The 26517-nt window shown below is 39.4% G+C and overlaps 1 protein-coding gene across 1 annotated transcript in view; it reads left to right on the top strand.

Moving 5' to 3' along the window:
- Dhc1 (dynein axonemal heavy chain 1) overlaps positions 1–26517 on the top strand; it is a 620756-nt gene that overhangs the window by 445135 nt on the left and 149104 nt on the right. Inside the window, exon 59 of the mRNA XM_090390121.1 lies at positions 1251–1406. Within this exon, the coding sequence (XP_090246247.1) occupies positions 1251–1406 (156 nt within the window). The remainder of the gene's footprint in view (positions 1–1250; positions 1407–26517) is intronic.

The raw sequence follows: 26517 nt of genomic DNA, 5'->3' as shown, positions 1-26517 counted from the left end.
GACATCCCCCTTGGCAGTATCATGTCCCGTACCCGATTGCTCTGCAAACATCAAGCAAACAGTGCATTTTATAAGGCTGTGAGTCAGAGGACAACTGCCCCCCTCAGTTCTGCTCTGAGCCACAGCACTTCCATTAGCTTGAGCCTTTTGCTTTGCTGCTCTGGTCTGAGTCATGATTCTATTAATTTATTAATTAATTATGTTATGTTATTAATTATATTACGTTTGTAATCTAAGTCGTTATATGTATTTATTTAAACGTACAATTTAACTGCTAACGAAGTTCAACTAACGCTATCTAGTACGGTATCACAATGGCGGGAAAGTTACTAACGGTAACGGTAGTTACGAACACGAGAGGTGTATAAAGCCTTGAATGGTTTAAGCATGCTCAATGCTGATGGGATTCTTCCTCTAGCTCAGAAAAATCACCTGAGAGGGCATAAATTCAAATTGAGGAAAGACAGATGTAGGATAGATGTGCGGAAATTTGCCTTTAGCCAGCGGGTGGTTGGTTGGTGGAACAGACTTCCATCCCTTGTGGTGGAGGTTGATAGCCTAAATAAGTTTAAGGCTCAGTTGGACAGGTATTTTGAACGAACAGAGGGGTGAAGTGGAAGTGGTTTTTTTTTTTTTTTTTTTTTTTGGCTGATGCTGCATAAGCTTGCTTTCTTGCATCAAATGCCTCTACTAATGCTAGAATCATTAAGGAACACCATTAAAGCTTTGGTGAATGATAATATTATCCCTCTACCTTCTATTGCCATTCATTGTCTCCTGTGGTTGGCATTGAATAATCCACTTGCTTTGATAACTGATGAGTGGACTTACTTGCAGTATAGTGTGTAGTGTGTTTGTGTCTAACGGAACCAGGGGTTCCCCCATCTCCGTGTAATATAAATTGTCATGTGAAACAGTACGCTGTTGAGGCCAGAGATTTAAAAGTGTGTGGGCTTTGGGAGGTGTAGTGTTGCGTACCGTTGGACTTACTTGCAGTGTGGCATTCCATTATAACACCTCTTTAAAAGAGGTCTAAGTCTTGTTATCACCTCATCCCCCTTTTGAGTCTCCTCAAAAACAGTGCTGCCAAGTGATATCTACAATGGGCCATTGTTTTCTAAATATGAGCTATCCCAGTATGTGTTATACAATATTTCATGGTAAAAAAAAATTAACTATGTATAATAATGCTGATATTGTCATTGTTAATCATGATCTATGATAATTTTTACGTGATTTTTTTATTTCAGATATCAGAATGGAATTTGTATGGGCTTCCAAGTGATGAATTATCAATTCAGAATGGTATAATTGTGATGAAAGCTGCCTGTTATCCTCTTCTTATTGATCCTCAAGGTCAAGGAAAGCAATGGATTAGGAATCGAGAAGCAAGAAATGAATTACAAGTAAGTGCATATGAAAGACAATGCATGTTGTAGGTTGTTATAATTACTTCTATAGATATTCAAGATGGAATTGATTCTGTAATTTTTTCTCTCTGGCTAAATGGTGCTTGCAGAAGGGCTTCTTCTGTTGTCCCCTTGAAAGTTTGTTATTTGGGGGCATTAGCAACTAAGGCCATATTGCTCCGGGATATGCGGTGGTCATTCCCTGACCTTTCCGCATCCTCCGTATTTGGTGGTGACGGGCTCGAACCCCGGTCTAATCAAGAAGCATGTGCTACGCACTGCTGCTCCTTCCCACCTGGCTACGGAGGCACCCCTCTTGAAAGAGGTTTTATACTATATACATAGTACATTCAAAAAGTACTATATCAAAAAGTTCCCAGAATTGTATGCTTATGTTTAAATGGTTTGCACTATGGCCATAAGTTTTCAAGAGGCATTGACATTGACCTTGGTGCACATGCATGCCAAGTGGGAAATGGTTCAACCACATCAGTTGTGTGTCACAGCTGATTGATTGCAGAATGTCACAGTTTTAAGAGCATACTAACATCAAGTTCTTCTTTAAACTCGAGAAAAGTGCTACAGAAATGTTGCAAGCATTATAGAAAAAATTTTATCGAGATGATGCTTTCAAGAAAACAGCAATTTATGAGTGGGTTAATCAGTTTAGAAATGGACAGGAAACATTGGAAGATGTCCTTTGACATCAAAAATAATGAAAATGTCACGAAAGTGAAGGAATGTTTGCAAAATGATAGGCAAATGACTGTTGTTAAGATTGCTCATGAAGTTGGACTGTCTGTAGGCTCAGGCAGTCCAACTGCGCACGCGTGCGTGCACACAAACACACACCTGTAAAAGGTGTGTTGTGCACTGTAACTCAAACTTTGCATACACATGACTGTGTCACATGTATGCAAAAGTTTGTTCCATGGTTGCTGTCATATGATCAAATGAGCTACAGGAAAGTCATCGTAGGTGATTTGTTTGAAAAATATACGCAAGACCCAAACTTCCTAAGAAAAGTGGTCACTGGGATGTGAGAGTTGGGTGTTTTTGCCTACAATGCTGAGATCAAGGTAGAATCATCTGAATGGTACAAAAATGTCCGCATGGCCCAAGAAGTTTTGTGCATCAAAATCTAAAGTCATGCTGATCATTTATTTCAATGATGAGGGCATATTGCACCAAGAATTTGTGACTAGGGGGAGATGCATTACTGTTGCTTACTACATTGAGGTTTTGACACATTTTCATAAGAATGTCAGGTGAAGACAACTCCAAAAATGGAAGGATGGCTGGATTCTGCGTGAGTATGGGCTTGGCACACCCACCCAGGGTCCTGAGCTGGATATCATCATTCTTCTCTTCATTGGTGCTTCCCTTCTATTTCTGACTCTCTCTATCTCTCAAGGTAACTCAGAAATATATATTTTTTTTTGGCTGCTGCAGCAATAGCCTCAGGCTTCCTTGCACCATATGGCTAATAATAATAAGAAGAAGAAGAAGAAGAAGCTCACTTGCACACACACAAGCACCTGGCAGAGCAGTTCACCCAAATGATAAGGCACCCAGAGACAATTCCGAAGTTTCTCACTCAAGGTTATGTTGTTATTTGGTTTTTTTAGGAGCATTAGCAACTAAGGCTATATTGCTCCAGGAATATGCAGTGGTCATTCCCTGACCTTTCTGCAGCCTCTGTATTTGGTGGTAACGGGCTCGAACCCCAGTCTAATCATGAAGTGTGTGTTACGCACTGCTGCTCCTTCCCACCTGGCTACGGAGGCGCCTCACTCAAGGAATCACATATCTGAAGCCTAAAGATGAAGATACAAGAAACCCGGCAAAATATAGGCCAATCACCCTCCCAATAATGTACAAGATCCTGACCAGCTGCATAACCAGGAAGATAACAGACCACTTGGAGAGCCAGAGCATAATGGCCAAACAGCAGAAAGGATGCAAGGGGCTGAGCAAAGGATGCAAGGAGCAATTAACCATAGGTTCTGTGGTTATGGAACAAGCATACAAGAAGTGCTGCAACATCTACACAGCCTACATCGATTACCGCAAGGCCTTCGACTCTGTGCCTCATAGCTGGCTAATAGAGGCGCTGAAAATCTACAAAGTCAATCCGATAGTGACAAACTTCCTAGGAGAAACGATGCCAAAATGGAGTACCACCGTTAAGGTAGAAAACATCACAATCAGGCCAATCCCCATCAGGAGAGGAATCTTTCAGGGAGATGTCCTGAGCCCATTGTGGTTCTGTCTAGCACTTAACCTGCTATCTACCATGCTCAACAGTAGCAAGTAAGGATATAACCTCAAAGAAGGAAGGAAGAACCTGTACACCCTCACCCACCTGATGTATATGGATGACATCAAGCTCTACGCAGGAACCGAGAAGCACCTTCAGCAACTACTCCAGATCACCGAAGAATTCAGCAAGGATATTAGGATGGAATTTGGTCTAGACAAATGCAAGACCCACGGATACCGTCAGGGAAAATTAGTCAACCGAAACTACCAGCTGAAAAGTGGTAAAGAGATCGAAGCCATGGCAGAGGGAGAGGCCTACAAATACTTGGGATGATGCAGGCTCAGCAGTTACAGCACAAGGAAATTAAGGCCTGCCTGACTGAAAAATACCATCAGAGACTCAGAAGCTTGCTGAAAGCAAAGCTGAATGGAGGGAACACAGTTAAAGCCATAAACACCTATGCAGTCCCAGTGCTAACATTCTTCTTCGGGGTCATAGATTGGACTAACACCGAGCTGGAGGATATCATGAGAAAGACAAGGACAATGATGACCAAGAGCCGCCAACACCACCCAAGAGCTGCTGTTGAGAGACTGACAATTGCCGAGGAAGAAGGAGGAAGGGGCCTGATAGACCTCATTGAGCAACAGAAGACAGCGATAGTTAACCTGAAGGATTACTTCCAGAAACGCACAGCAGCACTCCACCAGGCCATAAGGAAGATAGATGTGCGGAAATTTGCCTTTGGCCAGCGGGTGGTTGGTTGGTGGAACCGACTTCCATCACTTGTTGTTGAAGTTGATAGCCTAAACAAATTTAAAGCTCAACTGGACAGGTATTTCGAACGAACGGAGGGGTGAAATGGGAGTGGGTTTTTTTTTTTTTTTGGCTGATGCTGAATAAGCTTGCTTTCTTGCATCATATGCCTCTACTAATGCTAATGCTAATGCTAAAGACTTAGATAGACATCCTTTCTGCTGTTCGGCCAAAGGAAGATAGACTTAGATAGACAACCTAAGCGAGGAGTCCCCCCCCCCAACCAGGAGGTACAAACAAAGCTAGAAAGATGGGCAGAGAAGACACTCCATGGCAGGCACTACAATGATCTCCATCAGGGTCACATAGATAAAATTGCTTCCAATGCATGGCTCACGAGTGGGACGCTCTTCCCTGAGACTGAAGGATTCATGCTCACCATCCAAGACCAGGTAATCAACACCAGGAACTAAAGAAAATACATTGGCAAGGAGCCCAGAGTGTTAGATGACACATGTCGACGATGCCACCTGGCCTCAAAAACGATCCAACACATCACTGCAGGATGCAAGGTGATTACCCAGACTGAGTACACTCATAGACACGACCAGGTAGCCAGGATAATACATCAGAAGCTAGCAAGGAAATACCAGTTGATCGAAAAAAGTGTACCGTACTACAAGTATGAACCCCAGGCAGTACTAGAGACCCCAACCCACAAGCTGTACTGGGACCGTGCCATAATAATGGATAGGACAATCCTGCACAACAGACCAGACATAACCCTTGTGGATAAGAAGGAAAAGGCTGCCTATCTGATTGACATAGCGGTACCCAACACTGGCAACCTGCAGAAAACCCATGGGGAAAAAATCAGAAAGTATACAAACCTAAGACAGGAGATCAAAGAGATGTGGCATATGCAACAAGTAATGATCATCCTGATCATCGTGTCAACCACAGGTATGGTGCCAAAGACACTACATAACAGCCTAGCAGCAATAGGTCTTCCAGCAAACACCTACAAGGAACTCCAGAAAGTCGCAACTCCAGAAACCCTGAACACTTGTAGGATTGTCAGAGAGTTCTTCGACCAACAGTAACAACAGACATAACAACAACCACCCTGTGTACTTGGTAGCAATACTCGTCACAAGGTGGAACCCCCAATCAGGGAGAAATAATAATGATAATAATGACATGCACCCAGTCACACAGCATTGGCAGTTCAGCAGTTCTTGGCTGCAAAAAAAATCACATCCATGCAGCAACTTCCCTACTTCCCCAACCTTGCACCTATATGTGTACTAAAAAAACACGATTTTAAAGAAGGTTTCAAAGCTTGGGAAGGCTAATTTTGCAAGCATGCGTTTGTGAGCAGAAGGAAGGTATTTTGAAGGTGATTAGGTTAGTAAGCCTAATCACCTTCAAAATAGTTTATTCACAAAATAGTTAAAATTCCAGTAACTTTTTGAATGTACCTTGTATTTTTAGTGTTCAGTCTATAGATCTTTTTTTTTTTTTTTTTTTGATTTGGTAGTTGTTGGCGCATCGGCTTCTGTGGCCATATTGCACCTCCCAAGGTTTTTGCAGTACTTTGATCCAAGCCCGAGGCGGGAATCGAACCCGCGACCTTTGGGTTGCCGGGCAGGTACTTTACCCACTCGGCTAGCCCGGTCGGCCTATAGATCTTAATGTCTCTCCACAGAAGTTTTCCAGATATTGTGCATTTTGTATTTTTGTTATTGTTAATATTTCAGTTTATTGCTATTCCCAGTTTAAAATATCTTTTCAGAAAATTATTCGTGACAACCTTTCACAGAATTTATTTGATATTTTTAACATGCCTGTATCATCAATATTTATGTTATTATTGCTATCGTGTAATCATTAAATTTGATTATCAAGTTATTTGAAAAATAATTATTCCAGTTTAGTATGAATAACATGTATTTACCACCACTAACTGTTTATGTAATAAAGACTCAGTTAAAGAGGTGAGGGTAACTCTATGATTTTTTTTTTTTTTTAATTTTCATGCTCAAGTAATGTAATTAAAAATTAATTTATTTTTAATGAACACATACATACCCCAGAAAAATAATCCCACTTATAACCTTAAAAATTTGGAAAGCAGTAATTTAAAATTGTTCACTTTTTGGTACCATATTTATTTTTAATCTGTTATGAACACCATTGTGAAAAAAACAATTTTTATATTGAAAATTATATATTTCTAATTAATTTTTTTAAAATAAAACTACCTCTGATACAATTTAGGTGTGCACTTTAGATATGTTCACACTTAAATTGCCCACATGTGCGGTTATGTGAGTGAGTTATGCTCAGTGAGTTAAACACTAAATCGAAAAACCTGTATGCTTCAGTGATTGGGTATCTAACAGACATGGAAACAACATCTGAAGCAAGTGAGCATCAACTGTTGGGGGTGCTGTGATTAAACATGAAGCCAGTGTGCTCAGTAATTGGATGGGAGAAGTGCCATTAATTTTAAATTCTCATTTTTAGTATTAGCATCAGTAGTGGTAAACAATGCAAGAAAGCAAACTTATACAGCATCAGCCAAAAAAAAAATCCATTTCACCCATACATTCTCTCCAATAGTTTCTCTAGTTCTTCCTTGAATTTATTCAAGCTGCTCACTTCCACAACAATAGATGGAAGCTTGTTAGTAGTAGTGACAAATATTAGTAATGGCCATGTGGTGCAAGGAAGCCTAAGGCTTATGCTGCACCAGCCAAAAAAAAAAAAAAAAAAAAAGAGTAAAATAATAAAATAAATAATTAATAAAAAATTAACCGTAGGGGTTCACACACCCAGGGTCCGGTCCTGAGCTGCATATTATCATTCTTTTTTCTTGGTGATTCCCTCTCTCTCTCTCAGGGTAACTTTTTTTTTTTTTTTGTTGGTGCAGCTTAAGCCTCAGGCTTCCTTACACCATATGGTTAATAATAAAAGAAAAGAAATACACAACCTATGCATTTCCCTCCTCCCATAAATAACTATCCAGCTGACCTTTGAATTTCTCCAAATTGTCAGCCTCAACCACAGTAACTTATTCCAGTAATTTATAACTTGTTGGCTAAAATAAAACTTCCTGCAGTCCAATATAAACATCTCCCCCCTGTAACTTGAATTTATGGCCCCTAGTTCTAGAATCATTTATAACTGTGAAAATTTCATCCTCATTCATTTTACTTTTGACTCTCAGAGCCTTAAACATCTCAATCAAGTTCCCTCTAAGGTGGCTAGTTTCCAAGCTTGCAACCCACATATTCAAAGTCTTTCCTCATATGGACACTGTTTTGTCAATCTCACCAGGCGAGTTACCCATCTCTGGACCTTTCAAGAAGCTCAATGTCTTTTTTTAGGTGTAGTCTCCATACTTGAACATAGTATTCCAAGTGTGATCCAACAATAGTCTTACATAATGCGATTATGACATTCCGTATCACTAGCAAATGTTCAATAAATCATTGATAGGACACCATAGGCCTTGCAACCTGTCTATAATGATTGGAGAATTTCATGTCTGACCGTATCATAACTCCCAAGTCCCTTCCTTCCACTACTGACTTTAGTTCAGCTCCACCAAATGTATAAGTTATTTTGGGATTGCTGTTCCCCAGGTGTAAGACCTTGCTTTTTGCAGAATTAAAGTAGCTGTCACTTTTTTGACCATCCCTGAAGTCTATCTAGGTCACTCTGAAGAAATCTATCTAGGTCATTCTAGGTCACTCTGCTTGGCAGTGATCATTAACTACTCTACTGATCTTTACATCATCTGCAAATTTAGACATCTATCCCTCTCTCCATGCCCTCTATCCCTTCATCGATGTCATTTAAGAAAATCAAAAAGAACAGTGGTCCCAATACTGATCCTTGAGGAACCCCACTTTTTACATTAACCCAATCTGAGGAATAAGCATTTATCACAACCCTCTGCTTCCTTCCTTGAGGCCATGCTGCTATCTATCTAAAAATTTTCCCCATGATTCCAACCTGTTGCACCTTATAAAGTAGCTGCTCATGTGGGACTGAGTCAAATGCCTTGCTGAAATCTAAATAAATAATGTCAAAATTATTCCCTAAGTCCAGCTCATGAGTAACCCTGTCAAAATAGTCAACCAGATTTGTAAAACATGATTTTCTCTTTACAAAACCATGCTGTGTATCCTTCAGAATTCCATTTCTATCTAAATGATCCTGAATTCCACCCTTGATCATTGCCTCCATGATTTTTCCTACTACTGAAGTTAGACTGAGTGGTCGGTAATTTCCCACTACACGCTTAGAACCACCTTTATGTATTGGTGATACATTGACACCTTTCCAATCCAACCAAATCTCTCCTGAGTCCAGTGATGCTCCCATAATTAGTCTTAATGGTTCAGCGCACTCGCTTTCCTTAAAATTATAGGGTATATGCCATCAACCCCAGAAGCCTTACTCACCTGTAGACTCGAAAGTTTTTTCATTAAATAATCATGTGAAATTCCATTATCATTAATTACATATTTTTCAACTTCACTCCCATAATTTCTCATTGACATAAAATGTTTTTCTTCTGTAAATATTGATGCAAAATAACTGTTGAGTTCATCTGCAACATCAGCTGGGGTATCTAATATTATCCCACATCCATTATATAAGGGTTCCATCTGATTTATTCTTCTCTCAATTGCATTTATATATGTGAAGAATTCCTTAGTCCCACCCTTTGCTCTCTTTGTCAGTGATTTCTCATAATCGGCCTTTGTCAGCCTAACCCTTTTCTGTGGCACTATTGCAGACCAATTTGTAGCTGTAATAAGCTTCAGTACTTTTTATTGTTCTGTAACTTTTCCATGCCATCTTTTTCTGTTCAAGTAACCTGGCAACATCATTATTCATCAACTTGGAATTCTCCTTGTGGAGTATTTTTTAATGGTATATATGCATTCAAGGCTTCTGTGATTAATGTTTTAAAGGTATACCATAATTCAATTGTATTGGTGATACATTGGCATTTGCTCTCTGTGAGATATCTATCCAGTTAATAGAGGCTATATAGCACCTTAAGTCGTTGTAATTTCCTTTCCTGAAATTATAACCCATTCCTTTGCCTTTAACTACTGCTACCTCTATCTTCATCATCCACCATAGAACTCTGTGATCACTTCCTGCTACTGGTTCCTGTACAGTCAGCCTTATTATGTCATCTGGTTCATGGATGATGATCAGGTCTAGAATATTCTTTTCCCTAGTACTTTCCATGACTTATTGATACAAAAAAAAAAAAAAATCATCTAGTTGATTTAAAAAATGTCAAGTTTCCTGTCCCATTTGCTCTAATCAATTAGAGGCAAATTGAAATCACCTATAATAAGACATCCACGCTTACTTGCCCATTCCATTTGCATGTAGAGGCTCATAACGTTCACAATCACCCGGCCTGTAGGTTACTCCCACTCTGATTGTACCTTTGCTTCCAACTATCTCACACCATACAGATTCTATACTAGCATGCGAAATGTCTGAAAGCTTTTCCCATGTCAGCTTTCCCCTAGGAAAGCTTCCTTCGCACTCAGGCTGCTTTTGATAAGAAGTATGACCCCTCCACCCCTTCTATCTGCCTTATCCTTTCTAAATACATTGTACATACCATACTGACACTCATCATCCCTTATTTCCCAGTGGCACCACATTTCCATAAGCCCTATTATGTCAGCATTACTTGTCCTAACCAGCAGTTCAAATTCACCCATTTTATTGACAACTTCTGACATTACTGTATAAACAATTGAGACTTAGTGTTCTTCTATAGTTAACTATCCTGACAGACCCTTTGAAGTTATTTAAGCTTGCTTACCTGGCATTAGTTACCTGCTCATTTGAAACGTTTCTGTCCTCAGAACATCTTTCTATTATGATCTGTTGTGGTAACAAACAAGAACTCTTGAGCTATATGTAAGCATTACTTTGACCAGTGTCATCAGATAAATACGTATCTCTATTACCCTTGTATGAACCTTTAAGGTATCCTCAACGATACTAGCAAAAACTCTTGCACCACCTTTGTTTAAATGTATCCATTCCCTACAAAACATTCCTTCTACCTACAAGTGCAGGCTAAGCTGATAAAAATTTCACCCCAAAAGCCTTGCAGAGTCCTTCAAATCTTGAGCTAATCCATGGGGGCTTTCAACATATAATCCTTCCTATCATGCCTGAGCAGAATTGCAGAACATTCTGCAATTATAGCTTAAATAGATTCAAGGCAGAACTTGACAAAACATTTGGAGCGAGTGGATGGGTGAAATGAGGGATTTTTTTTTTTTTTTTGGCTGATGCTATATAAGCTTGCTTTCTTGCATCATGTGCCTATGCTAATGCTAACTTGTGGCATTTCTTCAGTATAGTCCTATATTTGTCTAACAAATTGAGACTTAGTTGCCTTGCTGCAAAATACAATAACAACATGAGCAGCACACCACTCTTTGCATTTATGGAGACAATCAAGTCTCCATTATTTCATGCAAAAGCTTTAACTTCTCAAATATCCGCTACCCATTCCTTAAATGCTGATCTCCAGGTAATTCCTTAAATGCTGATCTCCAGTGGGATTAAAAATAATATAGTTAATGTCAATCCTGTTCATATCTTGCAAAAAGGATTCTTCTGCAATGCTTACCTTTGACAACTCTCAGATTTCTAAAAAAAATTATGTCTCTATTAGGGATTGCCTTGACTTCTAATCTTTCTTGGCATAAGCACATCACAAATATTGCTTCCTCTGCATAAAAAAAAACTGGGTTTTCTCTTTTGCTCTCAGCATTAGTTGTTTTATAACCAGCTATTCACTCTGTACAAATCTCAAATCTGCCCTACCATAGAATATTGCTCCCACATCTGTGGTTGTAATCCCCATAACCTTCCATAGGCTTCTAGACTCCATTCAAAAGAGAACAATTAGGTTAATTGATGACCAATCATTTAAAAAGCCTCTCTCTCTCTCTCTCTCTCTCTCTCTCTCTCTCTCTCTCTCTCTCTCTCTCTCTCTCTCTCTCTCTCTCTGTCTTATAGACATTTCTGCTGCATACCTTTTCTATATATAATTCCATGGGCATTGTTCTTCTAGATTGGCTTCTATAATTCTCCCATTCTCTTCCAATTCAGCCCTAGCATGTGTTGCATCTAGTCAGCATTCTTTTACTATCCAACTTCAAACTTATGGAACCAACTTTTCTTCTTTCTTATTTATTCCTTCAACTTCTGTTTTCTGGAACTACCTCCCTTCACACATATTTCCTGAAAACTATAATCTACAGAAATTCAAGTCTAATATCAACAAGTACCTTCTTTCATCTTCTCAATCTTCAACCCATGCATGGTGGTAAGTACTCTAGGTTTTTTTTAAAACCCCAAACACCTTGTTTGGGGTTTAAATACAATTGGGTTTAAAAAAAAGTAACCATTCAGATAAAAAAGGGTGCTTCATCTGCAACCATATGCTGCTTAAAATAGGTAAGCATTGTGATAACCTGAGAATTCAGGATTATTCTCTAAAACTTAGAAATGGGCCTAGAAATCAATTCTCTCGTGTTTATCCTGTCATCATGGGAATTGCTGCACCTGAATTTATTTATGGTAAGAATAAATATCATTTTTGAACAATCTGGTACATTGATAATTCTTTTAATTCAAGTTGTTAAGAAAGCCATTTTTCAGATTTTCCAGGAGTTGGAAAAAGTGCAATAAACATGCAATTTTTAACATTCTGGACTCTTTTTATTGACAGTACCCTTCTTACTTTTGACCAAGAATACAATCAGTTCAAACCTATTAACTAGTCTGTTAAAACATTTGAAATAATTAAGTGCCAGATCAGGTTTTACATGTTCACTTTAATTTTACTCAAACCATGCTGAACTTAAATAACACTGGTGTTTGCAAAAATTGTTTCATTAAGAAAAATCACTCTTGGGTATACAGTTGAAACTCTCAAATCTGATAATCCATTATTTGGCAGCACCACACCTATTTTCTGGCATGTTTAAAAAAATAAGTGAATCAAGTAAACCACCCAAGAATTAGTAAAGTTAATCCTTGGCCATTCTAAAGCAGCACATTAGAACTGGCTGCTTGTGTAGAGGGAAACGTTTCTCCCTAGAAATACTTTAATTTCTAGGAGAAAACTATGATTACTTTTCTACAGTGTGAAAAAAAGTCTATAAAAATTCCTTTATCTTAATGGGATTTGAACTCAGGCCTTTATCACATTTGTGTTGAAGGAGAAAGAAACATTTTCACCTTTGTGGGTTCCTCAATTGAAGTTCATACTCTTGCAGTATAATATATTTGTAATCACATGTATCCTGTGGTCAGTTTGCCTGTTTTGCTTGCAGAAATCCATGCTGCCTTTGCTGAAACTGACTAACTTGGCCTTGGTGTTAAAAAAAAATGATAAAAATTCTCTTGTCTTTAATGAGATTTGAACTCATGTCTTTTCTACATAGTTTGGAAGGACAGTTAAAATTATTATTTTAAAAACACCCAAACTTGTTACCAATATCTGTCTTGTGGAGTTTTCTGTGTGTTGAAAACTCTATTTCCTCCTCCTAAGGTTATCTGACTACATCCTTGATTGAAGAGGACTTTAAAAATTCCTACAATCGTCTACAGAAATTGAACTCAGACCACTCAAAATGACTGGAGATGATCTGTCATGCTGGCTGTTGTGTGAAAGGACAGTAATAAAAAAGGTGAAACTGTAAATTTTGGACTTCCCCCAACAGATTGCTGAATGATCAGCATGTATGATTTCTAGCAACCATACCAAACTATTCATTGGGTCCCCTGACTCCTTGGGTCCCCCTACAGTGGTGGAACTATAGTATAGTAGTCTCGCAACTAGATCTTAACCCCTGTGTAGTGTGCTGTGCTATTTCAGCTCTTAGTATTGTTACTCCAATTTTTCTAAAAATTATGGGGCCACTGATCTGCCTGCATCTCTCTGTCTATATTTGCACGGTTTCCAGTTTTTCAGAAACCTGAGTTTCTGGGAAGCGGGAACTGTGCAACCCTTACCCTAGGCCAATTAACTTGGACATAAATAAAACAAAAATTCCTCTCATTAGGATGAGATTTGAACTGAGACCTTTTCATGTAGTGTGGGAAGACTGATTTTCACCACTGTGTAGTGTGCTGTTTTATTCTGTAGTATTGTACAAACTTTCCTCTAGATTATGACAGATGTCGCACGCTGTCTGTATCTCTGTACAATTTATTTTATTCTTTTGAACAGAGTCAGCATGAAACCAATTAGGTTCACATAACTAATTTTGAGTTTTACTAAAATAAATTCACACAGAATATAAATTTCATTATGTGAGGCCCAGCGACTGCACTTGTCATATGCATAATGTCAATACTACTAATAAGTTGGAAGAATTGCATTAGTATCAATTGGTGATGGCATTTAGAGATTGCTGTGTTAAAGAATGCAACTCCTCTTTTGAGATCAGCTAAGAGCCATGGAGTGAAAAGTCCATGAAAATTTGTCCTCCCTTGGGGGGATTCGACCCAGAGATTGTTGTGTTAGAGAATGCAACCCCCTTGTGCAAGATCAGCTAAGAGCCAAGGAGGAAAAGTTCATAAAAATTCCTCCTATCTTGAAGGTATTCAAGCTAGACCTTTTCAGATATGTATGGATGCAGATTTGGAGAGGGCATCCATACTCTTGAGACCATTAAAGTATGGATAATAACATATTATTGTTAGATGAATACATTATCAAACAGCACCCATTGACAGTGCTGCTAAACATCAGCTGCTAACTGATGCACCCTCATGTGTAGCACAGTGGATACTGTTTATGTCATTCCCTACAGTGTGGAAAAGGCTTAGGTTTCAAATCTGGTAAATACTTGAGGAATTTTGTTTAGCATTTTTTGAACTGTAGCCAAGTTAGTTTGGTTGAAGGTTGTATGTTTCCTCCCACCCCAGAAACTCAGGTTTTTCAAAATAGGTAAGCTAGCCATGAATAGGCATAATTTACAGGCTTCATACTGTATTGTTTTGGCAAAAAAAAACTAGCTGCAGCAAATGCTACTGTCCAGCAAGCATCTGCTCGTAAACTTTTATGTGCTACCCTCAGATAGAGTGATCATGTAATAGTGCCATAAAAGAAAAGAAAAGAAGGCATAAAATATTTTGAAGGATTCCAGTACTATCAATCTTATTACAAGAGATTTGCCCTCATGGGTAGCACCGTAGAACACATTTACAGACATAACATATAAAGTGCAGTATGGTTTATAATGCTAATGTGCCTAACCCAACAACAACCAGATTCAGAATAAAGGTGTGCCAGATCACAAGAGCAAGGCTCCTTGACTCAGTATGTCTCAGCAATCATCAAAAACTCTGATTTAAAACAAAGGTGGAATAAGAATAAGATCATGCAGCTGAGTGGCAAATTCCTTCCTCTTCACCATTTTTGAATTTGAATGAGCAGAGAATTATTCTGCGGCCAAGATATTGAAAATGCTCTTTGCAAAGCGTTCTTTCGGGTATCATTATCAAGGGCACATAGGCCAGTATTCCAAAAAATTAAATCCACAGCTGACGAACAGAAAGTGTCTTTTCGTATAACCCATTATCATGCCTAAACCACCCCTTTATTATATCTGAACTGAAAGACCATAAGTAGATCACACAACAATGCTGCTGGTCCTAATGGACCAGCAGCATTGTTGCCGACCGGGCTAGCCGAGTGGGTAAAGTACCTGCCCGGCAACCCAAAGGTCGCGGGTTCGATTCTCGCCTCGGGCTTGGATCAAAGTACTGCAAAAACCTTGGGAGGTGCAATATGGCCACAGAAGCCGATGCGTCAACAACTACCAAATCAAAAAAAAAAAAAAAACCAGCAGCATTGTAGATCACACTGTGTTCTGGGCCTAATGGGATTCCATCTAAAGTTGCACCATAACATCTAATTCTGATTTTCTTTAATTGAATATTCCCTGAAAATTCTTATCCTAGTTTCTGGGCCATTTGATTATTTCAGCCTTCCCCAAAACTGGGACAGACAAATTTGCATAACTACTGGCCGATTTTACTCACTAGCTTTCTTGGCGAGTAAAATTCTACAAAAAAATAAGTCCCCTTTATATTCTGTGGTCATATCAGAACCAAGTACATTCACTGCATTTATAAGAAATGAGTACCTAAAAAAATTAATACAAGTTACAAAGGGAATCAAATATGTTATATGAAATGTTATGAAGGGAAGAGACAAAAAGTGAAAAATAGTGCTACATATTTCGTCAATAGTGCCTAAGTTAGGAAACTGATTTTTAAAAAGTCTTCATTGCCTGGCTGGTCAAAAAGGGTCAACATTTTAACAGGTTGCCGAAAGCAGCCATATACAGCTTTCAGTGAAAAAGGATTAAGTGACACAAGCTAAAAGTGCACCTTAAAAGTAAAACATTCCCTGGCATGCTTTGAGCTTATACATAGCTGGTTGTTTTATCTTGCACTTGTGGAGCAGAAAGAAATTTATTTCTGGGAACCCTGAGCTCAAAGTGATTTCGAATACTCAAATTGAAGAGATTGATGCACTAAGCATCAAACCCAGTTTGCTTAGCTATGTGCAGAAATAAGCTATGTCCAACAGGTACAATGACTTTATACAGCTTTCATAGCCTGAGGCTTTTGCCCAACAGTTAACTATGCCTACTTTACTTACTGTACCATCTCTCATCTCATATATTGTGGTTATATCTTATTACTGGGTTGTTCAGGTCTTCACAGTGTCTATCTGCTTATCGATGAGACTCCAGAGTCAAGGTAGTAGTAGTGCCTCTGTAGCCAGGTGGAAAGGAGCAGCAGTGCATAGCATACGCATCTTGATTAGACCGGGGTTCGAGCCCATCACCACCAAATACAGAGGATGCAGAAAGGTCAGGGAATGACCACAGCATATTCACGGAGCAATATGGCCTTAGTTGCCAAAGCTCCTAAAAACCAAATAACAAAACAGTCAAGGTAGTAGAATATACTTTAAATAAAGGGCAATATGCTTCTCCATTGGAGCAATGCCTTTTAATTAGATAGCACTATACCAAGGTAACTTTTAATGAAGTGCTCCACAATATGATATCGAAGCATTTTAAAAAGTCTTCATTGCCTGGCTGGTCAAAAAAGGGTTGACATTTTAATAGATCACCAAAAGCAACCATATACAGCTTTCAGTGAAAAAGGATTAAGTGACACAAGCTAAGAGTGCACCTTAAAAGTAAAACATTCCCTGGTATGCTTTGAGCCTAAGTAGCAAACCAAATTTGCTCATAGTTATGTACAGAAAGAGGCTATGCCTGACATATACAGTGACAATAAAGTGATATTATATATTGATATTTTTATGAAAAAATCACCTTAAATAACATTTGTGAAATCATCATCTTCCTGCTATGCCCTATGTGAGAGCACAGTAAATTCGTCAGTCTTTTGGAAAGGTTTGGGTTTGATTCCCATCTATGACTGGAGGAATTTCTGAAGTCCTCTTTAATCGAGACAGTAGTTAGTTGATCTCAGATGGAGGGAGTAGAGTTCTCCTGTGAGTTATTCTAGGTTTTTTGGCAAGCGCAACATGCAAACATTGAACAAACATTAGCATTAGTGGAGGCATATGATGCAAGAAAGCAAGCTTATGCAGCGTCAGCCAAAAAAAAAAAAAAAAAAACCCTCCATTCGTTCCAAATGCCCGTCCAGTTCAGCCTTAAATTTATTTAGGCTATTAGCTTCCATAACAAAAGATGGAAGCCTGTTCCACCAATCAACTACCCACTGGCTAAAGACAAATTTCTGCACATCTATTCTACAACTATCTTTCCTCAATTTGAATCTGTTCCCCCCTCAGGTTCTTAGTCGGAGCAAGACAAAGAATCCCATCAGCATTCAGCTTACTCAACCCATTCAAGGCCTTATACACCTCAATCAGATCACCTTGCAGGTGCCTACTCTCTAGGCACTGCAATGTGCAGAACTTAAGCCTTTCTTGGTAAGAGCACCCATTTTTTCCCCTCACCAATCTTGTTGCCCTTCTTTGTACTCATTCTAGCAACTCTACATCCTTCCTAATATGAGGCCTCCAGACCTGTACACAATACTCTAAGTGTGGCCTGACCATTGCCTTGTATAATGGGATTATCACCTCCCTGTCCCTGCTAGCAAAATTCCTATATATCATTGACAAGACTCCATGACCTGCCCTGGCAGCCCATGTGCACTGCTCAGAAAACTTCATATTTGGCTGCACAATTATCCCCAGGTCTTTTTTACTTTCCACTTCCCTGAGTGTAGTACCACCCAGTTGGTACGTTTCTCTTCGGTTATTGCTACCTATATGCAGTACTTTGCATTTGTCAATGTTAAACTCCAGTTGCCACTTCTCATCCTGCAATGCTTCTTTAACCAGTGATTCCATTAGTTTCCCCGGAACACAAGTTAAACTAACAGGTCTGTAGTTACTTGTGTCACCGTTTGAACCTCCTCTGTGAATTGGTGATACATTTGCACACTTCCAGTCCATGGGGACCTCCCCTGAGTCCAAGGAAGCTCTCATAATTATGGCTAAGGGTTTGCTTACTTCCTTTGCTGCCTCCTTTAATATAACTGGATAAATATCGTCCACCCCAGGTGCCTTCCTTATGTTTAACTTCAACAATTTCTCCTCCACTTTGTTCTCAGTTATTACAAAATCACTTAGCTCCCTGTTAGCATTTGATAAACTTCTGGCACTCCCCTCATTGAATAACTCTTCATGTGTGAATGTAGATGCAAAATACTCATTCAGTTTATCAGCTATCTGAGCATGATTATCAACAGTCAACCCATCTCTATTAAGTGGTCCAATCTGATTCATCCCTTTCCTTCTAGAGTTTACATAAGTTAAGAACTCCTTGCTGTTTTTCTTTGCATCCTTTGCTAAAGATTTCTCATAATCTGCCTTTGTCTGCCTAACCTCCTTTGTGACTTGATTACAGACTAATTTATACCTGCCATAGGCTTCTGTATTGCATGATACTTTATATGATGCTTCTATTGGAATGAGCCGCAGCCTGGAAAATAAGATGCAGGATATTTCAGAGACTGCTGGGAATCATTGGGGTACAAGTAAACACATGGGTTGTGTTAGGGTAGCTAAGAAAAAGAACAGGTGCATGTATACTTGTGTGTACACCAATGCTAGGAGTTTAGTAAATAAATTTGATGAATTTGAGGTATTGCTCAAAACATCAAAGGCAGATATTGTGGGGATTTCAGAGACGTGGTGTCACACAGATATAAGAAATGCAGAACTGGAATTTGGGGAGTACAATGTCTACAGAAAGGATAGACAGAATAGGAAGGGAGGAGGGGTTATGCTATTAGTTAAAAAACACATAAAATCCAAGGAAGTGAAGCCAGTCGACATCGCTGGACAGTGCAGTGTCGAGTCAGTTTGGTGTGACATAAGCATTGGGAGATCAAAATTGAGAGTAGGAGTGTGCTATAGGCCTAATGACTCTGATGAGTATAATAAGAAACTGTTCGGAGAAATAGAGTGGGCCAGTAAATCAGAGAGTCTTATAATGGGGGATTTTAATTTCCCAGATATTGACTGGAATTTGGGGGCTGGTCACTCACACAGTAGCAAGGCTTTTGTGGATTTATTGGATGATTGTTTTCTACATCAGCATGTTCGGGAGGCAACTAGAGGGAGTAATACTCTTGATTTGATTATCAGTAGTGATCCTTCATGCATTAAGAATCTGCAGATAAATGAACCACTTGGTGGCAGTGATCACAGTGTGCTGAAGTGGGAGTTGTTGTTGTTGTTGTTTTGGTTTTTAGGAGCATTAGCAACTAAGGCCATATTGCTCTGGAATATGCGGTGGTCATTCCCTGACCTTTCCGCATCTTCCATATTTGGTGGTGACGGGCTCGAACCCCGGTCTAATCAAGAAGCGTGTGGTACGCACTGCTGCTCCTTCCCACCTGGCTACGGAGACGCCAAGTGGGAGTTACTCAAAGAGGTAACTACCATTAGGGGTAAAGGGAAGGGGTATTGCTTTCGTAAAGGCGACTACAATGGACTGAGACAGTATTTAAATTCTATACAGTGGGATCAACTGATGATATTGCCAACAGCAAATTCAAAATGGGAAGCATTCAAAGAACTTATCGTGGAAGCTACTAGGCTTTACATACCAACTAAGAAATATTGTTCAAGGTTTAGGCCTAAGTGGTTGTCAGATGAACTAATGAGGCATATGGCAGAGAAGAAAAATGCATGGGATACATACAAATTAACACGTGACACGGACGCCTATGATAGATACAAGTTGATCTGTAACCAAGTTACAAAGGAGGTTAGGCAGGCGAAGGCAGATTACGAGAGATCCTTGGCAAGGGATGCGAAGAAAAACAGCAAAGAGTTCTTTACTTATGTAAACTCTAGAAGGAAGGGGATGAATCAGATTGGTCCACTTGAGATCGATGGGTCAACTGTCGATGACCCTGCTCGGGTAGCTAACAAACTAAATGAATATTTTGCATCGACATTCACACATGAGGAGTTATTCAGCGAGGGGAATGCCAGAGGTGTATTCAACTCTAGCAGTAAGCTAGAGAATCTTGTAATAACTGAGAGCAAAGTGGAGGATAAATTGTTGAAGATAAACACAAGAAAAGCACCTGGGGTGGATGGGATCTATCCAGTTATATTAAAGGAGGCAGCAAAGGAGGTAAGCAAACCCTTAGCCATAATTATGAGAGCTTCCTTGGACTCAGGGGAGGTACCCATTGACTGGAGATGTGCAAATGTGACCCCAATTCACAAAGGGGGATCAAAGGCTGACACAAGTAATTATAGACCTGTGAGTTTAACTTCTGTTCCCGGAAAATTAATGGAGGCACTGGTGAAAGAAGCACTGCAGGATCATCTAGACAAGACTTCAGTTATAGCTAGGACACAGCATGGTTTTGTTAAGGGGAAGTCTTGCCTGACCAATTTGATTGGATACTATGATGCAGTCACAAAAGAACTGGATGCAGGGAATAACTTTGATATTATATACTTGGATCTTAGAAAGGCTTTTGATACTGTTGCACATGGAAGACTGCTGCACAAATTGGAGCAGTGTGGCATTGGAGGCAAGTTGCTGCTATGGATAAAGGGGTGGTTGAGGGGGAGAAGACAGAGAGTGGTAATCAATGGACACTGCTCATTGTGGACTAATGTTATTAGTGGAGTCCCTCAGGGTTCAGTATTGGGGCCTTTATTGTTTTCTGTATTTATAAATGATATTGATGATGGTATATCAGGCTTAATGTCCAAGTTTGCAGACGATACGAAGGTTGGCAGGGTTGTCAAGGACACTACTGACACTATGCTGCTGCAACAGGATTTGGAAAGGTTGAGCAGATGGGCTTCGAGGTGGCAAATGAAGTTTAACATTGACAAGTGTAAAGTACTACATATGGGAAACAGCAACCCCAGAGCAACGTATCAACTCTGTGGTACTACACTGACAGTGGTAGAGAATGAAAGGGACCTGGGGGTGGTGGTGCAGGCAGATATGAAGTTCTCTGAGCAGTGCTGACGAGCTGCAAGAGTAGCTCATGGTGTATTGTCAATGATATATAGGAATTTTTCTAGCAGGGATAAGGAGGTGATTATTCCCTTGTATAAGGCAATGGTCAGGCCACACCTAGAGTACTGTATACAGGCCTGGAGGCCTCATTTCAGGAAGGATGTAGAGCTGCTGGAACGAGTACAGAGAAGGGCAACTAGATTGGTGAATGGGACAAAGGGGTTCTCTTACGAAGAAAGGCTTAAGTTTTGCAAATTACAGTGTCTGGAAACTAGGCACCAGCGGGGTGATCTGATAGAGGTGTACAAAGCCTTGAATGGTTTGAGCATGCTCAATGCTGATGGGATTCTTCCTCTAGCTCAGAAAAATCACCTGAGAGGGCATAAATTCAAATTGAAGAAAGACAGATGTAGGATAGATGTGCGGAAATTTGCCTTTAGCCAGCGGGTGGTTGGTGGGTGGAACAGACTTCCATCCCTTGTCGTGGAAGTTGATAGCCTAAATAAGTTTAAGGCTCAGCTGGACAGGTATTTCGAATGAACAGAGGGGTGAAGTGGAAGTGGTTATTTTGATTTATTTATGTTACTTTTTTTTTTTTTTTTTTGGCTGATGCTGCATAAGCTTGCTTTCTTGCATCAAATGCCTCTACTAATGCTAATGCTAATGCTAATATGCATCCCATACATTCCTCTTCTCTGCCACTAGCCTCATTAATTCATCTGACATCCATTTAGGCCTAAACCTTGAACAATATTTCTTAGTTGGAATGAAAAGCCTAGTAGACTTCAAAATTATGTCCCTGAAGGCTTCCCATTTAGAATTCACTGTTGGTAACATCATCAGTTGATGCCACTGTACAGAATTTAAAACTGTCTGAGACCTCTTAGTCACCTTTACGAAAGCAAAAGCCCTTCCCTTTAGCCTTGATGGTAGTTACATCTTTAAATAATTCCCACATCAATACATTGTAATCACTGTCGCCCAGTGGTTCCTTTATCTGCAGATTCTTAATACATAATATGTAAGGGTGTAATATGGCCTAAGTCGCTGATGTGGAAACAACCCAACTACAACAACCTCCTGCCCATAACATTATCTGACTAATATAGTTAGGGAAGGTGGTTATGTGGTTGTTTTCCATGTAAAATTAATTGTTGTAATAACCACTCTTCTATCACAGGAGATTAATAATATAGTTTATTAATCTTATAGCCCAACCACTATACATTTAAGGGTGACATTTTGGGCAACTTACTGCTGCCTATCATTAAACCATATATTGGCTGTTGTCAGACTCCTGCCTGCCAAAATTTGTTTCTGAACAGTCGTGAAATTATCATCCTCCTGCTGTGCCCTAAGTGAGAGCATAGTAGATTTGGAAACGTTCTGATTTGATTCCAATCTATGACTGGAGGAATTTCTGAAGTCTGCTTTAATTGAAGCGGTAGTTAAATGATCTCAGGCAGAGGCAGTAGAGTTCTCCCGTGAGTTATTCTGGGTTATTTGGCCAGTGAAACATTAGTTGCTGCCAGACACTCCTTGCCTTAGCTGATTTCTGACAGCAGGCGTGTGGTCTGATGATAGGCAGCAGTAGGTTGCCTGAAACATCACCATTAAATATATAATGGTTTGGACTATAAGCTTAATAAGCAAGATTATTAATCTCAAGTGGTAGAAGAGTGGTTATTACAACAATTAATTTTTCATTATCTGATTTCCCCCACACACTCTCGTGAATTGTGGAATTAAGACACAATTCCTAAAAGTTAACTGGAGGTAATGTTAATACTCAATGATACCCATTGACCATTATATAAGCTTATGTAATAAACATCTACCAAATAATTTAATAGAATCTAATATGATCACTGAAAGTGAGGACTTGCTGTTTAACTTTTTTTTTTTTTTCTGCTAAATATGTAATTTAGTAGTTCACTTTTTTTTTTTTTTTTTGTAATTAACATTGATGATGAAAGTTATAAGATAGAAACTAGAATGTAAGTTCAGAATGCAAGCAGGGAATTATGATTTTGTCTTGGTAATTATAATAGCACTAGCCAATAAAAAATATTTTTTGTCATACCTCCGCAATGAAAATATGTGATTCTAGTGGAAATAAATGTGCTAACTCCGAAAATCACCATAAAAAGTCTCTATCACGTCTACATCAAAAGATGTACCAAAGTTTAATGTTAAAATAAAGGGATATATATGTATAATTCAAGTGTTTATAATTCAATTGGTTATATTTCTTGAATAGATTTACAACCCTGAGAACATATCACGATCAGTTAATACTTTTTTTTTTTTTTTTTTTTTACGAAAACCCCAAACACGAGAGGTATTAGAACCTATAGTACTTAGTACCATGCTTGGGTTGGAGGTTGAGAAGATGAAAGAAGATATTTGTTGACATTAGACTTGAACTTCTGTAGACTGTAATTTTCAGGAAATACATATGAAGGAAGGTTGTTCCAGAAAACGGCAGTTGAATGAATAAACGAGGAAGATGAAAAGTTGGTTCTGTGAGTTTGCAGTTAGACAGTAAACAGATGTTGGCTGGTGGCAGCATGTGTTCGGACTGTTTGAAAGAGAGAGTGGGAATTATAGAAGCCAATTCAGAAGAACAGAGCCCATGGAAGTATCTGTAGAAAAGGCATGCAGCAGAAACAGTACATCTATGAGACAGCGAGTGGAGAGACTTTGTTAGAGATGATTCACTAATTAACCTAACTACCCTCTTCTGAATGGAATCTGGAAGCCTGAGAGAGGCTTTGGGGGCACCACCCCAGATATGGGAACAGTATTCCATGGTCGGGCGGATTTGCGATTTGTACAGAGTGAACAGCTGTTTGGAAGAAAAGAAACGCTGTGAGCGAAAAAGAAAACCAAATTTTTTTAAATGCAGAGGAAGCAATATTTGTAATGTGCTTGTGCCAAGAGAGATTAGAAGTCAGGGTAATCCCCAAAAGAGATATACCATTTGCCTAGAAATTGGAGTGTCACCAAAGATAAGCATAGGAGCAGAAGAATTCTTTTTGCAAATTAATATAAGACTGAATGTAATATAAGATAAGACTGAGTTTTAAAAGGATTGAAATCAACTAAGTTGTCTTTGCTCCACTGGAGAATTATTTTGGAGATAGATCGGCATTTAAGGAATTAGTAGTGGATATTCGAAAAGTTGAAGCTGATTGAGCAGGGCAAGGTTTCACAAAATGGAAAGAGAAATGCAATATGCTATCATCAGCAAACTATGGATAGGATTTCCAGTCAAAGGAAGAAGGTCATTATTATACAAGAGGAAAAGAGTGGGGGAAAGAATTGAACCTTTTGGGACACCAGCATTGTGGAGGAGATAGAAGACAGAGAGCCATCAACCATCACCCTAAGTGAGTGATCAGAGAGAAAACTGGATAACCAATAACAAAAAACAGTTGAACCATAAGATGAAAGCTTGTTTAGAAGACCTTTATGCCAAGCATGATCGAAAGCCTTTGAGATGTCAAGAGCAACTGCGTGTGTGTTTTTCACCAAATGTTTCCATTGAATTTGTCCATAAATGAGTAATATAAGCCAGATTATCACCAGTGGATCGACACTGACGGAATCCATACTGCTGATCATTGATTATACGGAGGGTTTCTAGGGTAGTTTAACAGTTGGCAGTTAATTGATTTCTCCATTACTTTAGAAAGAGTAGAAGTAATTGTGATGGGAGGGATTTGTCATTCTTTTTATGAACTGGCTGGATATGATCAAATTTCCAAGCAATCCTTGAGGTTGTCACAGACATTCTTTCAGATATGCCAGACAAGCTGCACTTGCTACCTGGGAGTCTAAAACGCTGATGGAACTGATGTTCGGCTGACACACACAAGTCAAGAGCACCCAATTTCGGCGAAGTCCGGATGGTCTGTGACAGCCAAATCCTCTGCTTGCACCTTCACGATGGTGGGACTGTTAGTAATCCTGGGTATAATCTCCATGCACAAGTACATGGTGGGTGACAACCCAGGTGTGAACCAATGTAAGCAGGGGTCGAGGTGTGGCGCCCACACTACATGGAGGAATGCTGCCACTCTATGTTACCAGGCAGTACTAGGTGGTGGATGACTCTCATCAACCAGTGCAATACCACCACTTTGCTTATTGGAGGCTAGAAGTGGTGGAACCCATGTTTAGTCTCTAGAGCTAAGTTCCGGTCAAGCCTTCCCTAACTCTTCCATCATGCAGTATGATTGATGACTTTTGAAGTTATGATGAACATTGTGGCAAGATCCAATATTCCTTGCATTTCGAGGGTACAGTTGTAAAACGGTGTTCGCAGGCCGGCCGCTAGTTAGCACACTGGACCGAACCTATTGGTAACTCTCTAGGAGGCTTCCGGATCAGCTAGTGTATAATCTTGCTACCTCTACTCTGCCAGATATTGACTGGAAGGAGTCCGAGTAGTGTGCATGCGGGGAGCATTGTCGAGGCCACATTATGACAAGGATCTGGGTATATTCTTACCATATGTATTCCATATCCAAACATTTCATTACTTCATACAGCATGTCAGATCCACCTTTTCTTACTATTGAATACACCAGGAATTGTCAAACTAATAGAGCAAGCTTATCTGTGGAAAGATCTAAACCTCCCAAGCACTTCCTAATTCAATTCACAAATATACGTGGTCTCAATTCTAATCTTAACGATGTCCATTTCCACTTGTAGTCTGCCAAAGCCCACGTACTTTTTCTGACAGAATCTCAGTTATCAGTTGAATGATTTGGGCATCTCAGATGCCCAAATTATTAGCTGTATGATTCCTTTCGCCTCAAAGGTTGTACTTGTGCTTATGTCCGTTCTGATATTCCCTGTCAGAGACTTGGCAATTTGGAATCTCCTCTCTTTGATCTTCTCTGGCTTAAAATCTCTCTACCTCATTGTGTAAAATTCATCTGTTGTCTCTACCGTTCTCCCAACTCCACTAATCACTTGGAGCCTTTTGACTTCCTCTCTTTGCAAATTGTCTTTCTCCAGTCCAACTTTCCTAACAGTGAAGTAATTTTCCTTGGTGATTTTAATGTTGACAACTCCAGCTGCCTTCCATTTTCTAGTCACGCTTGACAAGATGGTCGAGATGTTCAGGCTTTTGCAATTACTAATGATCTTGCACAGATTGTTCATTTACCTACAAGAATACGGGCCAATCCTAACCATACAGCCAACACGCTTGATCTTTTTCTCACAAACAACCATTCTAAGTACACGGTCGAAATGAGTTGTCATTTAGGCATCTCAGAAAACAACTTGGTGATTGTCTCTTCACCAATGGGGCCTTTATCTCATAGCTATTCCCAACCTCGTATTGTTTGGCATTACAAGAATGCAAAATGGGATGACCTGCGAAATTTCTTTTCTTCTTTTCCTTGGTTGGATTACTGTTTCAAAACTT

The sequence above is a fragment of the Mastigoproctus giganteus genome, chromosome 2 (genome assembly GCF_048544385.1).
Source record: "Mastigoproctus giganteus isolate SK-2022 chromosome 2, ASM4854438v1, whole genome shotgun sequence".
Classification (NCBI taxonomy): domain Eukaryota; kingdom Metazoa; phylum Arthropoda; class Arachnida; order Uropygi; family Thelyphonidae; genus Mastigoproctus; species Mastigoproctus giganteus.
This window is presented reverse-complemented; position numbering and strand designations above follow the sequence as displayed.